This window comes from Cydia fagiglandana, chromosome 3 (genome assembly GCF_963556715.1).
Source record: "Cydia fagiglandana chromosome 3, ilCydFagi1.1, whole genome shotgun sequence".
Lineage (NCBI taxonomy): Eukaryota > Metazoa > Arthropoda > Insecta > Lepidoptera > Tortricidae > Cydia > Cydia fagiglandana.
Window position 1 is genome coordinate 505435 of NC_085934.1, and position 17257 is coordinate 522691.

At 39.8% G+C, this 17257-nt stretch overlaps 2 protein-coding genes across 3 annotated transcripts; both read left to right on the forward strand.

The window, feature by feature from the left end:
• Window positions 1-10: 10 nt before the first annotated feature.
• On the forward strand, window positions 11-9189 carry LOC134679813 (COP9 signalosome complex subunit 2). Of its 2 annotated transcripts, XR_010100400.1 has the most exons (9): window positions 11-158; window positions 1361-1555; window positions 2134-2259; window positions 3017-3184; window positions 3659-3833; window positions 4297-4435; window positions 4778-5110; window positions 5971-6821; window positions 7134-9189. XR_010100400.1 is itself a non-coding variant. In XM_063538713.1 (8 exons), the coding sequence occupies exons 1-8, from the start codon at window positions 105-107 to the stop codon at window positions 6113-6115; spliced, it is 1335 nt and encodes a 444-aa protein (XP_063394783.1). In that variant the 5' UTR covers window positions 11-104; the 3' UTR covers window positions 6116-9189. The 2 variants fall into 2 exon arrangements, 1 of the variants encoding a protein (XP_063394783.1); XM_063538713.1 differs by having other exon boundaries at window positions 5971-9189.
• Window positions 9190-10439: 1250 nt separating this feature from the next.
• Window positions 10440-14147, forward strand: LOC134679790 (ribonucleoside-diphosphate reductase subunit M2). The gene is made up of 6 exons (XM_063538676.1): window positions 10440-10657; window positions 10744-10983; window positions 11203-11438; window positions 11866-12094; window positions 12741-12959; window positions 13437-14147. The coding sequence occupies exons 1-6, from the start codon at window positions 10598-10600 to the stop codon at window positions 13587-13589; spliced, it is 1137 nt and encodes a 378-aa protein (XP_063394746.1). The 5' UTR covers window positions 10440-10597; the 3' UTR covers window positions 13590-14147.
• The last annotated feature ends 3110 nt before the right edge of the window (window positions 14148-17257 follow it).

A 17257-nucleotide genomic window follows, 5' to 3' on the forward strand; every position in this document is an offset into this window, starting at 1 on the left:
AACTAACGTCAGTGTCACTCTTCTCACGTCAGCGGCTGTTTATTTCCCCCAAATTTTCTAATTTCCAATATTTTCATTTCCTAAAACAGTTTACGCCTCCAATAATGTCTGATAACGACGACGACTACATGTGCGAGGAGGAGGAAGATTACGGTTTGGTGAGTTTCCTACTCATTTCAATCTGCGAACTTCGTTTTTCACTATGACATTCGCACTGTACTTTGTTTTTCTGTTGTGATCCGCCTCACAATCTTTGTATTAGAATATTCTTCTTTAATTGCATTTATTATTCAGTTTATTGCCTTTGCGTCTTGTATAAGAGTTTTATTTGTTGGGTTTCGAGACCTAACCTATAAGTTAACTTGTTGGTGGAAAAACATAATTATTTCTGAAGAATTCATATCAGAGGATGTTTACAGACAATACAGACTTTACGGAACTCGCTTTAAGTATCTTTACAAATAATAGTTTATTTTTATTGGATTACTATCTACATTAACTTATTTAGCAGAAGTTACTCAGTAATTTGTTTTTGTTATTATTATAGAGTGGTTAATTATAATTACAAACCCCATGTTGGTTACCTCAATATAATTTGTTTTAATTTATTTATGTAATAAAATAGGTTAAGCATTTTCACCAACACCTGGAATAATTCGAACAAAGAATACTTTTTGGTAGGTTATTCATAAGCCAGGTATTCATAAGAAGATGCATGGAGAAATATAAGCTAGGAAATAAACATTCCAATAAGTGATTTAAAGAAAAAGATGATCCTTGCTAGGATCTTACAGGAGGTTTAGGTTTCTGTTTTCTTTTTTTACAAGCCATGGAATTATTAGAAATGTAGTGGTAGCAACAGCTTTTGGAATGAACGGCCTGGCCTCATGACAGTCATGACACGCGCGGTCTCTGTGCGACTTCACATCACTATAGATGTGCAATGAGCCTTGAATTGAGGATTTCTTTTGTCCTGTCTGCTAAAGGGTCTAGGGAGAATTCAGTGGAAAGGCTCTATATGATAAAGTGTTGAAAAGTTGTGCGAGAACAATTGAAGTTATGTGGTCAATGAATCTTCAGGAGGGGAACTATGAGAACGGATGAGAAAAGACGTCTGTGGCCGTTGCTGGGTCTAATCCACTGGTTTGAGAGAGAGAGATAAGAAATGTATCGCGTGCGGTGATTTGTAATGAGTCTAGTGCAGTAAAGTTTGTGAGTTGAACATCGTATTTCATTGAAGGCCCTCATCATCCACAATTGAAGGTTCTGATGTGCTGCTGATAGTATGATACGCCCACAATTCCCGACATATATGATCATGCATGAAAATAATATTGTTCATATGCTCATCATCCCACAGGAATACTCGGAGGACAGCAACTCGGAGCCGGACGTGGACTTGGAAAACCAGTACTACAACAGCAAGGCGCTGAAGGAGGATGAACCGAAGGAGGCGCTGCTCAGCTTCCAGAAGGTGCTGGACCTGGAGGGTGGGGACAAGGGCGAGTGGGGCTTCAAGGCCCTCAAGCAGATGATTAAGATTAATTTTAAATTGGTGAGTCTGGGAAAAAATATCAAGTGCTTGTTCAAGCATAATAAGTATGATGCATAACCTATTTTCATTGGCATATTTATTAAAATGCTTTGAATCAGAAAAAGCATTTGGCAATAGGGCACCAGTTGGCACTTGAGAATTTTTAGTTAATGAGAATAATGAGATTTCAAAATGAAGAGGAACTTTTTTCGCAATGGGCTGCCTGAAGAAAACCTGGCAAATGAACCATGTGGTTGTGGTTGGCTCTATCTTGCTTGGCATATGTGAGATAGTGTCAAAGTCGAAACATTATTTATTCAACAAGCCCTAAGATAGGAACAAGTTATATTTAAATGGCTGTATTCAACCAAATCTTGCCAATTTAAGTCCTGAAACCTGTATAAAAATGGTGAGGATGTAGAACCTTGCAGTAACGGTGCGTCAAACATATCCATAGGCAAGCCGGGGCTTACATATTTCCTTTACAACTCTGTTTAAACGTACAAAAACAGGTAAAGCCGGTGGGAATCGGCTTTTATGGATGCGCCGCCACTGAAACCTTGATAGTCGATTCCTAAAACAAATTGTATGGTTTCCAGAGCAATTTCACGGAGATGATGTCCCGCTACAAGCAGCTGCTGACGTACATCAAGAGCGCGGTGACGCGCAACCACTCGGAGAAGTCCATCAACTCCATCCTCGACTACATCTCCACCTCCAGAAATGTTTGTATTTTCTATTTTCTAAATACTGTCTCTTGTTTTGTTTGAGCTGATCCTAGGCCACAAAGTAGTAGCTGAGGGTGCAACTATCGACATTTCTTGCAATTTTAATTTTACTTCAAAGGTTTAACGAGATCTAAAATGTCATGTTTCCGTGATTCACTCGTCCATGGCCCCGACGGAAGACCAGCGTTGGCCCATCAAGGCTAATACCATGCTGAGTCGGGACTATTTCGTGGCTATTTACTTGTTCTGTTATGTAATGATATGTGTTGTAATGTTAAGTGTATTTTTTTTATATTTTTGTTCCTCTTTTTTTCTCTTTTGTCTGTTACCTATTTTTTATGCCACGAATAAACTATTTCTATTCTATATTTCTATTTAACTGGTATTAAATTTAGAGAGAGGCTTCACCCCATCTTGCATATTTGGTCTCCTGCCATACAGGCCTAGCCTAGTACAGGGATTCCTTCTTCTTCATACTTACTGTATCAATGCTGTACCAAACATTACAGTAATTTAATTTTGTATTGTGCTTTCTATATCTTTATAAGATATACATACTATTGTATTTTGTAGAGGATGTGCCTTGTGTACGGGTTATTTGAACTACACTTATTGAGGCTTCTTTGACAGATTTGTTTGATTATTTCTAACGGTGAAACTACCACTAAAGTAAATAAATAGACTACAAATGCATAAGACAAAATGAATTAAAAAATTTTGCTTTAAAATTTGGCGACATATTTCTAACATCCAGATGGAACTCCTACAAGACTTCTACGAGACCACCCTGGAGGCGCTAAAGGACGCCAAGAACGACCGGCTGTGGTTCAAGACCAACACCAAACTGGGCAAGCTGTACTACGACCGCGGGGACTTCAACAAGCTCGCCAAGATCCTCAAGCAACTCCACCAGAGCTGCCAGGTAACTGAAGAAAGTGATGAACCTCATTTACGTCACGCGTACAGGGCTATATCGTGCAGGTCTCCTAACTTTGTATGGAGTTTGTCTCTTGTCTCCTTTCATGGACCCAATTGGCAGATTCGCTGGCCGCAAAATACCTGGAGGCCCTAGTTTGGTGAGTCCTTCTATATTGTGTAAGACAACATTTCTACAGAAAATTTACTGGAGAATAAACAGGTCGCACTAGAATTAAAACGCGGCGTCTACGGTTACACGCGTTGCCGACTTGCGGTTAATATAAGTGACAATAAATAATACTTCTTTTCATGGAAAATCAACCTGTGGCATAATCTCATTAATCTCATCATAGTCATGCTAAAGATGCTTCAAAAGATTTGTTAAGACGAAGTAATGATCAAAATCAGTAATATTTGTAGACTAACCTTTGGCTACCTTTATAAAACCAATAAAACTAACAAATGATTTCATATTCAGACTGACGACGGCGAAGACGACTTGAAGAAAGGCACCCAACTGCTGGAAATATACGCGCTGGAGATCCAAATGTACACGGCGCAGAAGAACAACAAGAAGCTGAAGGCGCTGTACGAGCAGTCGCTGCACATCAAGTCGGCCATCCCCCACCCCCTCATCATGGGGGTCATCAGAGGTCAGGATCCTTACTATTCATATATGACACAAGGAGTGTAAGGTTACTGTTCGATCACTTATAAGTCATTGATTATAAGGTGAGCTGTAGAAAAAGACCAGATAATGTTAATTTATCCTGTCCCGATATACCCCCTTATTCATCAAACTTATTAGCAAACCCCTGTTAAATTTTGTCCCTTTGTAACAAACACAAATGTCAACATTAGGACCAACGATTATCAAGGCCTTGTTAAACTAAACTATAAACTTGACAGACGTTTGTGTATAACGCGAATAATCTTCATAATTATGAAGATTAAACCCCTCAATATTACGGGCGACCATCAAATTGGCATAGTATTTAAATATTTTTTGTATCTCGTCGTTTTTTTAATCAATTTACTTAATAGCACCTTTTACCAGTGTTTATATAATTTTCGTGTAATGTCCATTGTTGAATATGTTATTGATATCCGTCGCAGAATGTGGCGGCAAGATGCACCTCCGCGAGGGCGAGTTCGAGAAGGCGCACACGGACTTCTTCGAGGCGTTCAAGAACTACGACGAGTCCGGCTCGCCGCGGCGCACCACCTGCCTCAAGTACCTGGTGCTCGCCAACATGTCAGTTCACGCATTCACTCACTACCATTGCTCAAACCTAGCTTCGGAACCGGCTTAAAACAAAAAGGTTTATTTGGGTTTCGCTCCACACTTTTATTGATTCCGAAATACCTCTATATAAAACTCTTTCTAACCTTAAATTGGCAACGTGACAGAGGAGAGGAGGCACATAACCTTTGCTCGTCTTTTTGCATTTTTTTTAAACAGAATCAGTAGTACTATTGAGCTCCGAGAAGGCTTGAACTCACGACCTTCCACATTCTTTTCCAATTTAAGGGCTAAACAGGTTAGAACATTACGGACTTTGGAACGAAACAGAAATATCTCAACCATTTCTTCCAGGCTTATGAAATCCGGAATCAACCCATTCGATTCCCAAGAAGCGAAGCCGTACAAGAACGACCCCGAGATCCTCGCCATGACCAACCTCGTGATGGCCTACCAGAACAACGACATCAACGACTTCGAGGCTATCCTCAAACACAACCGGAACAACATCATGGACGACCCCTTCATCAGGGAACACATCGAGGACCTACTCCGGAACATTAGGACCCAAGTGCTGATCAAGCTAATAGGACCTTATACGAGGATCCATATACCTTTTATATCGAAGGAGCTCAATATAGATGAAAAGGAGGTGGAAAATCTACTAGTCACTTGTATTTTGGATAAGTAAGTATCTTATTCGTCAAGTTTAACAGTAATTCTATAGTGTCTTTAAAGTTAGTTTGATATTCAATCATTTTAGTCCATCACGTATTTTGTACATAATTAATACGGTAGGAATCGTACGTGTTGGAGGGTTCGTCACCTTGTGATTTAAATTAGAAGAATATAGCAGCCGCAACTTATTACAGCTGTTCGGTCTTTTTATCTCTACTCACATGTGCTTTATACGCGGTGGCTACAAAATAACTACATTTCCGTTGCCGGGGAGGTTTTGGGATTATACTGAGCAACTTTTACTACGGGACCAACCCTGAATATGCGAAAAAAAAATTTACTCTCCCATAGAAAATGGACCGGCCAAAATGTACGAAACGGCTAAATTTTTATTAGTGATTTCGGGGTCGGTCCTATAGCAGAAGTCGATCAGTATAATCTCAAAATCTGCCTGGTAACGGGAATGCACTTATTTTTGGCCACTCCGTGATGATGATGACCGATTTCGACCACAGCGACTGCGTGCTAGTAGGCAAATTTTAACTCTTGAGGTGGGTCTACGCTAGACGAACCGAGCACGAGCGGAGCCGTTCTCGGCTTCGCCGTTCGCGGCGTCAAGTGTGGACGTACAACGAACACGTCCACGAGCGCACTGCCTTTGTGTTCATCAAAAAACCGACAACTGGCGGAACGCAGCCGAGCACGAACGGAACGCTCGCAGCGCGTTCGTTCGTGGCTTGTAAGTTGGTCCACATTAGACGAATTGTGTTCGGCTCGTGCTCGCGGCTCGTGCTCGGCTCGCCTAGCGTAGACGCACCTTTGTATAGTGATATTGAGAGCCAGGTGTTGTATCGTACGGTGCATTGCAGCACGATCAGCGGGCGCATCGACCAGGTGAACCTGGTGCTGGAGCTGGCGGCCGGGCGGCGCGGCCTGGCGCGCTACGCCGCGCTCGACAAGTGGACGCTGCAGCTCGCCAACCTGCACCAGGCGCTCGTCAACAAGATGGCCTAGCCGCACCACATAACACACATACCTCCTACTCTATTCTACTACACGCCCGATCACTACTACGTGTACAATAAATTCAAGTTCAGACACGTGTCGGTCATGTTAGACGGACTTATACTTAACAGAAAGACCCAGTAAATATATCTAATCGTACTCAAAAACGATCTACCGGCTGCCGAATTTGATACATAATAAAACATGCAAAATAACTTCAAAAACGTTAATCCGACTCACATATTACGCATTCTACTACACTCCTCGGTCCTCGGAGTTCACCTTTCTAATGAACCTCCACCATTCTAATCTAACCTAACTTAACCATTAATATACTTAACAAAACATATATCTTACATAAATTTCATGCATAGTGCAAAATAAAAATGGGAGAAATTCGCGTGCAGGGTTAACGCCTTTAACAAGCGACGCGTGCAACTTGCGTCATCTGCGTAAACGCTTGCACACGGTGCATGTAACTTGCGCATGTTGAAACCCGGGCTACATGTGCAAATAACACGCACCAGTTACTCGTACATCGCGCATGTACATGCGCGGACTCCGTGGGCAAGTAACAGTAGTAGCTCGTGTACTTCTTGCTAGTAACGCAGATCATGCTGGTATCTTGCGCGAGTGACTTGCACTGGCACATGCTCAAGTCTTTCGTAGAGAGAGAGCGAGTGAGTCTTGTTGGGAAAGAGAAGAGTCATGAAATGTATTGGGCCTCATGCATTCCACAACTCTTTCTGGGCACACTAACGGATTTACTAAAAGGAACCATATGTTTGTGGAATGATACAAAAAGCTTAACCAGCCGAAGCAGACATCATTTACATTAATATTAACAGGTTTATGTCATCTGAGGGCCAATTAAACGATGCTATTCAATTAACACTCGTAAATAAAATACATGTTTTGTATGAAGCACGTAACAAAATGTCGTTTGTGAGTGTTATGATATAATTATTGTTGTGACCAGTTGACGATGAAATGTATTAAATATACTCTGGCAAACCCACTTTGTCAGTAGAAAAAGGCGCGAAATTAAAATTTTCTATAGGAGAGGATAACCCTTCGCGCCTACAATTTTTAAATTTGCCGCCTTTACTACTGACGTGACGGCTTGCCGAACTAATTTAAGTGTTTCGCTAGAAGTCGTCGTCGGTTTTTAATAATTGTTATATACTTAAATCCGCTATTTTAGACACATAAATGATGTTTCATACAGATTAGCTAGCTAATAGGAAGCTAATATAAAATATGAATAATTTATACTTTTTAAATATATATATATTTTTGATTGATGCCTCATTGTATCATATCATGCAAGAAAGATGATTGAGAAAGATTTCCTGTCTTGAAAGTGACAATTACTTGTATCGATAAAAAAATGCAAAACTACTCCTACATGAATCATTAACACATTCAACACCAAGAACCCGACTGTCGGGTACACTGTTCGTAGCGACTACGCGCTACATACGACGAAACCGTGGCTACGCGCTACGAGCGTAACCCGTAGCACTTAGTGGTATTGAATGTGTTAAAAGTATTTTTTTTAGATAATTTAAATATTAGTTTACTACAAGAAATAAATGTTTTGCATAACGTATTTGTTTATGTAAATTTGAAAGAAAGAAAGAAAATACATTTATTTACGTCAACAGACAAGTTAAATTACAAATTTTATTTCATACATAACATACTAAGCGTTGTAAAGAAAATATTAGATTGAAGAAGACATGTGATCTCCATATTGGCAGATATTGGTTTCAATTTGCAAATATTCTAATTGTATTGTATTCCGGCCCTAATATTGTTGAGCTGAAATTTACTGATAGGATAGCATTTGGATGTTGTTTTAGTTTTTATAAAGATAGGCTTAGGGTCAGTTGCACCATACTGTCTGCCACCGTCAAAGCGTTCGCTAAAGTTTCATAGTTCATTAGTTTCATTACTGAGTGATATTGATAAGTCCGCTAAAATAGGTTGGTGCAACTGGTCCTTATAAATACTAAGATAACATCATCTTCCTCTAGTTATCCCGGAATTTCGCCACGGCTCATGGGAGCCTGGGGTCCGATTGGCAACTATTCCCAGGAATTGGCGTGGACACTCATTTTTACGAAACTGACTGCCATCTGCCAATGTACACAGAGGGTAAACTAGGCCTTATTGGGATTAGTCCGGTTTCCTCACAATGTTTTCCTTCACCGAAAAGCGACTGGTAAATATCAAATGATATATTGGTATATACGTTTTGAAAAACTCATTGATACGAGCCGGGGTTTGAACCCGCGACCTCTGGATTGCAAGTCGCACGTGCTTACCGCTAGGCCACAAGCGCTTCTAATGCTGAGATAACACACACACACACACACACACACACACACACACACAGAGATGTGTTGAAATAACAGGTTATCCAAAATAAAATGTGTAAATTTTATTCAAGCTAATGAAAATAAAGTCTTAAAGTACACAGTCATCCATTATCATAAGTTTAAATTGTTTCACATCATGGTGACATTAACCATACTTAATTCAAATATTATGTGTACATATTTTAATAAGTATAACGATTTGAATATGGCACTTACACTAAAAGAAGTGTTCTTTACATTAGGGTGGTATTCCATCTGTCCAATATCTTGGTCTAATGTTATTGCGTCTCACCCTCTCATTAAGCAAAATGTGAGACAAAATACACATTCGACAAAGAAATTGGACAGGTGGGATTACGAAGATTGTACCCAATGTACTGTTAAAACTATGCTAGCAATAATATTTCGTAGCATTTTTATAAATTCATATTGGCGAGCGTTATGTGTTTTATTCGTCTTTAATTAAAAATCATACTTATTGTAAAAATACTGTGATATCCATAATTAGAGAAACTGACAGCAGTTTGAAAGACTATGAGATTTATGAATTTATAAATCATTTTTCTCGGAAAATATGTAATGTTTATCTAATTACGAATATCACTGTAGGTGTAGACTGTAGCATTTACCAATGATATGACACTGCTACTTTTTGCAAAATTTTCCTATGAACAAAAATAAAACTACTTAAGAAACCAATGGTGTATTTTTTTATTATTCTCCATGCCCATGTATAACCATCCAAATTATCCAGAAGGTCTTTACATACATGTCAAATCGAAGTGTATAGGTATTTGATTTGAGGACAACCTGGGGTCTGATGGTCTTCACGTTACTTCATAGTTTTCGGTTGACTAAATTTATTTTCGAAATAGTCAAGACAAGATCACAAGAATTTAAACAACTTATCTTCCTCATGCACAAAACAGTTGTCGGTGTTCGTAACTTCACATCAGATGAGATGAAAGGCAATTATTATAATCGGTTCCGAACGAAGCGAGGGTCGATATACATATGTAAACATTTACAGTAATATTAAAGCGTATTTAAACCCGCTCCGTGCACTCGCGCGACGATGCGACCGCCCTTAGGATTTTTGCTAAGTCAAAGAGGGTCTCATAAATGAATCTACTTTATGTGCTACATGGCTACATCATTGTATACAGCCTACACACGATATACAAGAAAGTACCTAAAGACAAACTTTATAATTTATAAGAATGAGAAGATACAAACCTTGAAAAACTTGTGTTGTGCTCTGCGTTTTAAATATAACTTCAATCAGTATTTGGGCCAGTGTGGCTTAATAAGAAAAGAAATATCAACTCAATTACTCCACTTTAATTGTAGTTAGTGGTCAGTGAAAGTTTAACAGTCAGCTCGCCAACGCGACTTGCATTTCCCGCATTTCTTGAGTGTAGTGATTGGACAAACCGAACAGCTGACCAACAGGAAATTACTTTTCAATCAACCAAACAATGTTTGCTCAGTGACAGAAATTATTATTTGCAATGTGAATTAAATGTAAAAACGTGAAATTGAGTCTCATAATTTATTCAAATAGAAATTTAAGAAAAGTTTGCAATGGATATAAAATCAGATTTAGTTTTTAACTAAAAATAAAAGTATAGTGTCTTGGTGATTCCCGCGCGTTCCCGCGTTTTTAAGCACGTATCGTGAATGGTTCGTTCAACGTATTTTTCATTTGTTCCAAACGGTACTAATAAGTTTATATATATAAAGTTGGAATAAGAAAAGCTTATGCTGATAATATTTTTTAATAAAATTCTAAAACTAATTGTTTTTGTTAATGAATTAAACCTTTTAAAATAAACAAATCTATACTATTTACTAAATATCAGCAATGTTTATATAAGCCGATACTTATAAGTACGCTTTGGAACGCTTTGGTGGTTTCCCGCCATTTGGGGTAATCAAAAACACAAATACGGGAGTTGTGGAAAATTCTAGCGGCAATTTACTTCTCCAGTGGGTTTTCTGACTTAAGCGTGTGTTGACTACTGTGCTGTGCTATACAATATTTGTGTGGCAAAATAAAGTGCCTTTTGTTTCATTAAAATACCTCCAGTGTTACTAATATAGCAAAATGTCTCTAATCAACGACAAGGAAAATCTGCACAACGGAATCAACAACGTGCATATCAAGGTATTTTCATGGACTTTCTAACCTTATCTCGTTAACTTGTCATCATACAGATGTTTCACAAATAACATATAAATTGTTTCTTATAGTCACCCGTAAAGAGTAACGTACTCGCAGCGCAAAACGGCAACGTAAAAGAGGAAAAATCAGATACAATGGATGTTGAAAAAACCGAGGACGTCCCCGCGTTCGACCCCCAGCTGGAGCCCCTGCTGCGCGAAAACCCTCGTAGATTTGTTATCTTTCCAATCCAGTACAACGACATTTGGCAAATGTACAAAAAGGCTGAAGCATCCTTCTGGACTGTGGAGGAAGTTGATCTCTCAAAGGTAACCTCATTTATTTACATTAATGTTTTGATTCTTAATTTTTATCTGCAACATTTCTTACATAGTACATCATATAACTTACATAAATTGTCTATTTTATTATTCCATACATGTATCAGAATATTGAGAATTGCATCATATTATTTAGGTCATACCAAAACATGTTCTGAAGCTATTTACCTGTGACTTTATTACTCATTACCTTATAACTTATCATAGGACATGCATGACTGGGAGAACCTGAAGGACAGTGAGAGACACTTCATCAAGCATGTGCTGGCGTTCTTCGCTGCCTCGGACGGCATTGTCAATGAGAACCTGGTGGAGCGCTTCTCGCAAGAGGTGCAGGTCACAGAAGCCAGATGCTTCTACGGGTTCCAGATTGCTATGGAGAATGTACATTCTGAAATGTACTCTTTATTGATTGACACATACATTAGAGATCCTAAGGAAAGGTATGTAACATTTTTAACCATTAAATGGGCCAGATTATAAAAAGACAAAGAAAAAAACACAAAATGATAGTTTTATAAGGTGGTATTTTATCAAAGTATATCCTATAAGTAAAGGGTTAAACCAACAGCTCATTTTGTTGTTTACTATTTATAACTAAATCCATGGATGTTTCCAGTGATATTATGTATTATCAGATGCACAAGATCAGTCATGTGGAACGAAATATAATGAGTCATCATGTTTTTACATTTGCACAGAATATTATTATCCTGTTAGGCATGTAGACAGAATTGAACCAAGCTAATAAGTGCATGGCATGTGCAACCACAAATTGTGGTATTGTCATTATTAATGACACTCCCTCCGTCACTTTAATATTCTGTTGAAATTGATTCATAATTAGCTAATTTACTAATTTTCTTTCAGAGATTTCCTATTCAATGCCATTGAAACACTTCCTTGCATCAAAAGGAAGGCAGATTGGGCTCTGCAGTGGATCGGAAGCAAGACGGCAACCTTCGGAGAGAGGATAGTAGCCTTTGCCGCAGTTGAAGGCATTTTCTTCTCGGGCAGCTTTGCTTCCATCTTCTGGCTGAAGAAGCGCGGCCTTATGCCGGGCTTGACCTTCAGCAATGAGCTTATTTCCAGAGATGAGGTTTGTACAGCTTTTCCTCTCTATATTTGTTTTTTTTTTAATAGAAAAAAAATATTGTTAGTTTTTAGGACTCAGCATGGAGAAAACAAGCTGTGGTTGGAAGGAAAAACATGATCAGATATTTTTCATCTTATTTGCACACTACATTATCAGTAGTTTTATTTGTGCCCATTTATGCTATAATTAATAATAAAAGAAATGCTGAAACAACATATAAAATCTAAAGCTAGCATAAGTTGGGTCACTAATCAGTCTGATAAAGTGGTCACGTATGGGTTATCTTTAAGCTGTTTGGGTTACAGACGTTACAGTCATTCCATTGATAAGCACTGTACTGTGAAAGCTCTTGAAGATATGCTATCAGTAGAAAAATAGCACATAGTCAAGTGATTACTATTATATGACCAGGTGTCCAAGGCCTATTTCAGTACATTGACATTGAACCATCCTGAATATAGAAGCTATTTTGAAAGAAGGTGTAATTGTTTTTAGTTAGTATGACTGCACTAGCTAGGAAACTATTTTTTTACTACTAGTGAATTATACTGTTTTCTTTGATTGAGGTGTGCTATTGAGTAAACAACATTCCTACGTAGTGTTTCTTGTGATGATCGAGCATACAGCTATAAAGGATGTTGTTCCCCAGGGGCTCCACACAGACTTCGCGTGCCTGATGTTCAAGCACCTGGTGCAGAAGCCGAGCAAGGAGCGCGTGATGACCATCGTGAAGGACGCCGTGGTGATCGAGCAGGAGTTCCTCACGGACGCGCTGCCCGTGCGGCTGCTCGGCATGAACTGCGACCTCATGTCCGAATACATCGAGTTTGTTGCCGACAGGCTGCTCATGGATCTCATTGGTGAAAAGGTAATTAATTATTGACAATTTGTGGTTGTATAATATTGCACATTTTTTTTTGATGTAGGGTAGTTAGTAAAAAATAGCATTTAATTATAAGTACTTCTCATTATTGCCACACTTTTCCACCTTGAAATTCTATTCTTTTGGACAACTATACAAGATGACCACTAATACTAAACTATTAGATCCACTTAAACTTGAAAGAATAGTCCATTTAAGTTTCTAAAGTCAGAATACTTTAACATGTTAAATCGGGAAGTAGGCTCCTAAAAACAGAGTTGACCGAGCAACAGTGAAGTTCTCCTTTTCAGCTTGGTCCAAAATTCGTATTCAATTTCTTTTCTGCTGAAATTTGGTCAGCTGGTGGTGAAGGTTTTTAGTCAATTCAGTTTTTGTTTATTTATTTTTTTCAAAATGGTTTTTTTTTTACAGAGTCACTAGTTCTAACAATACATAGTATTAATTTATTTGCATTTTCCACAGCACTACAACACAAAGAACCCATTCGACTTCATGAACCTGATCTCGCTGGAGGGCAAGACCAACTTCTTCGAGAAGAAGGTCGGCGAGTACCAGAAGTGGGGCGTCATGGCCAACCGCATGGACAACGTCTTCACGCTAGACGCGGAGTTTTAGCATTTCTAGAGTTATGTACTTATTTGTAGTATCATGTACGCACTACGCGGCGATGTTAAACTTTTAATCGCTTCCATAGAGAACTTTCTGTATAAAATAAATTATTTTATACAATTAAGACCCTTGGATAAGGCACAATATTAAGATTTATATGTAAATTGTGTATTTTGATGTATGTTTTCTCGATCGCTGAAAGAGTGAGTGCATGGACTGACAGTATTATTTGTTCCAATAATAGTAACTGCCTAGCAAATTGATAAGATATCTACCGGTGGAGCCGGTACGGTTATTGCTATGTGAAAATCTTTTTTCATAAATTCCCCTTGACATCTCATAGAATATTGACTACTTTAAGATAATAAGTACCTGGCGGACAGAGAGTATAATAATATTAAATAAGTATAAATTTAATAAGTTATTAATTAAGAATGAACTTTATTCCTGCATTTTGTACTTTTTTAAAGAATTACTTTGGATTAGGTTCTTAATGCAATTTTCTTAGAATCGGTAACGTGTGATAATAATGATAAATAAAATTTAACTTTTAATGACTACAAATTGTATTTAATTGACTATTGTGCCATTACCAAATGAATCCCTCTATTCTACCTAATTCCGTGGTACAGTTACAGCTGTGTCCATAAATAGACTAAGTAGTCGAAAGTCGATGAACTTCGGGTCAGTCACATCTAAAATGGCAATCATTTTGCGTCTGGCCCGAACCCGCTGTTTATATCATTTATGTGTTGTCATTTCAAATAACGAAACGTTTGGCCAGAGATATATATAACTCCGTATAAGATAAATAAAGTCTAAGAAAAAAACGTGCCTCGGACGGCCAAGGAAAAGTCATTCTCGAATAGATGGCGCCATTACCTTTGGCCTATTCTCGGCTAGATGGCGTTAACGACACCGTTCGGTATTTAACAATTTAGGTGTCCGTGCCACAAAATAGATAAGTACAGAAGTCAATCACATGTATGTACTTTACTTTTCATACCTACGCTCGGCGGTCGCTCTAGGGTTGCGATTGTTGCGAACTATGACTTATGCACAAAAACTATCGTGGTAACTAGTGGCACTCGTAACTATCATATCGTATCTAGTATTTAGTTGTTTGATTTATTGTTGAGGATGAAACGGGAAGAATGGAAATATAAATTAATAATAACATTAATAACTCAAATAGGTATTTTAATTTTAATGTCATTGTTATATTACAAATTTGCCACAGAAAATATCTTGCGATGATTCCGAGATTGGCGAAATACACGATTATTTTTAAGTGTAATAAATTCGCATTCTCATGTACAATGTAATAAATTCGCATACGCATTCTCTCTGAAACCACTGGTAGCTTAAAAAATGACAATTCACCGTTTAATGTTGAATTTAAACAACCGTCCACTGTACAGTTATAATAACTTTTTGTTTTGTTTCTCCATTATTGAACAAAAAAGTTCACAGACGCGTGTCTCAAGCGGATGGCACTCGCGCTCGCACTGGTCCCAACTGGTCCGAGATATCGTGTCCGTGAGCAGTGTCTATGTGTGCGTTGCTCGAGCGCGCTTTGTATGAAGGTTGATTTCTGTACCTATCTGTTTTGTGTCCGTGCCTTCGCTTGAACCACATATGAGATTACACCCTTGTAACTCAGCCCTAATCTAGCGAATTCATCAACTAGTAGCGCCATCTAACGCACTACTCAAGTACTAATGTCGCCCGGTTGCCAGCGCGCGGCTGCTTGCTCTTCAGTACGCTTTTGTAACTCAGCCGAGCAGTACGTGTACAAAGCATGTTTAGAAGATCGAGAAATTTCACATTCCGCTCGGTGCCCATGGCCCAGCGACGAGACGCAGTGACCTTCCTACAGGCACCGTCATAAAAAGTACGGGAACTTACGCCTCATGGCGTCGTCCTTGTGACGACATGCGTCGTCCCGTGTGAATGAATTTCACATTCCGCTCGGTGCCCATGGCCCAGCGACGAGACGCAGTGACCTTCCTACAGGCACCGTCATAAAAAGTACGGGAACTTACGCCTCATGGCGTCGTCCTTGTGACGACATGCGTCGTCCCGTGAGGCGACATGGCGTCGTCCCGTGAGACGACAAGCGTCGTCCCGTGAGACGACAAGCGTCGTCCCGTGAGACGACGAGTGTCGTCCCGTGAGGCGACATGGCGTCGCCCCGTGAGACGACAAGCGTCGTCCCGTGAGACGACAAGCGTCGTCCCGTGAGACGACAAGCGTCGTCCCGTGAGACGACAGGGCGTCGTCCCGTGAGACGACAAGCGTCGTCCCGTGAGACGACAAGCGTCGTCCCGTGAGGCGACATGGCGTCGTCCCGTGAGACGACAAGCGTCGTCCCGTGAGACGACAGGGCGTCGTCCCGTGAGACGACAAGCGTCGTCCCGTGAGACGACAAGCGTCGTCCCGTGAGACGACAAGCGTCGTCCCGTGAGGCGACATGGCGTCGTCCCGTGAGACGACAAGCGTCGTCCCGTGAGACGACAAGTGTCGTCCCGTGAGGCGACATGGCGTCGTCCCGTGAGACGACAAGCGTCGTCCCGTGAGACGACAAGCGTCGTCCCGTGAGGCGACATGGCGTCGTCCCGTGAGACGACAAGCGTCGTTCCGCAGACGACATGGCAGCGTCTTGTAAGATAAAGAGCGTCGTCTCGTTTGAAGACCTTGTAACATTCCGCTTGGTGCCCGTGGCCCAGCGATGAGACTAAATGAGCTCCTATAGCTATATCGTCATAAAAAGACTACGGGTGTAAATGGTACATGGCTTCGTCCCGTAGGATCACAAGCGTCATTGCGTGTAAAACGATAAGACGTTACGTCATTCTGTAACTTCTTACAGACGACTTCTTCTTACAGGCAATGTCTTCACATTGCGCCATCCTGTGGTATCGTCCCTTGAGAGGATGTTGCGTTGTTCCATAAAACGACATATATGTCGTATCGTGAGACATTAATGCATCGTCCTATGAGACGATATCGCATCGTCCTCTGATCTGAAATGACTTTGAAATGACGTTCTCTTGTTATACAAAAACCGTTGTCTCATGGCCTACCATTAATACAGTAGCGGACGTCTTATTAGTCACTTTATTGTTTGATGTCTGCACGATCGAACTCGTATTTAAGATCTGCATGGTCATGAACCAATGTGCGACCCAGTTAGTAGACGTCATCATCATTGTAGCCGACCGAATGGTGTGTCAGCTTTTAGAACGACGAGCAGCAGAATTTCTATTAGCGGGTTTGGCGCGAAATTGATAACGAAATGCAGTTACGGTAACTGTCTCAACCCGCCGGGAAACAGTTGCCGGGGGATACCAAACACACCAAAAATATACATTCTGAGGATCCTAAACTGTATGACCAATTGGAAAAAGAGAGAGGGGAGGCAAGAAAATCGACAATAGTTTTAAAGAAGGGAAGAAGATTAAATATTTCTCTCTTCTGAATAGGAATACCAATACACGTATAATGCCAATTCATTTACGGCTCTGTCATAGGCCAACAAAAGATATCCCTTTACTGCAGCTCTAAACCCGAAAAGAATAAAGAGTTTAAGATATGAGTGGAAAATCGTCGCACTTAATCCCTCTTTAGAATGATGAATTACTAGTCAGGTGGATAGTGACTTTGGGCATCTC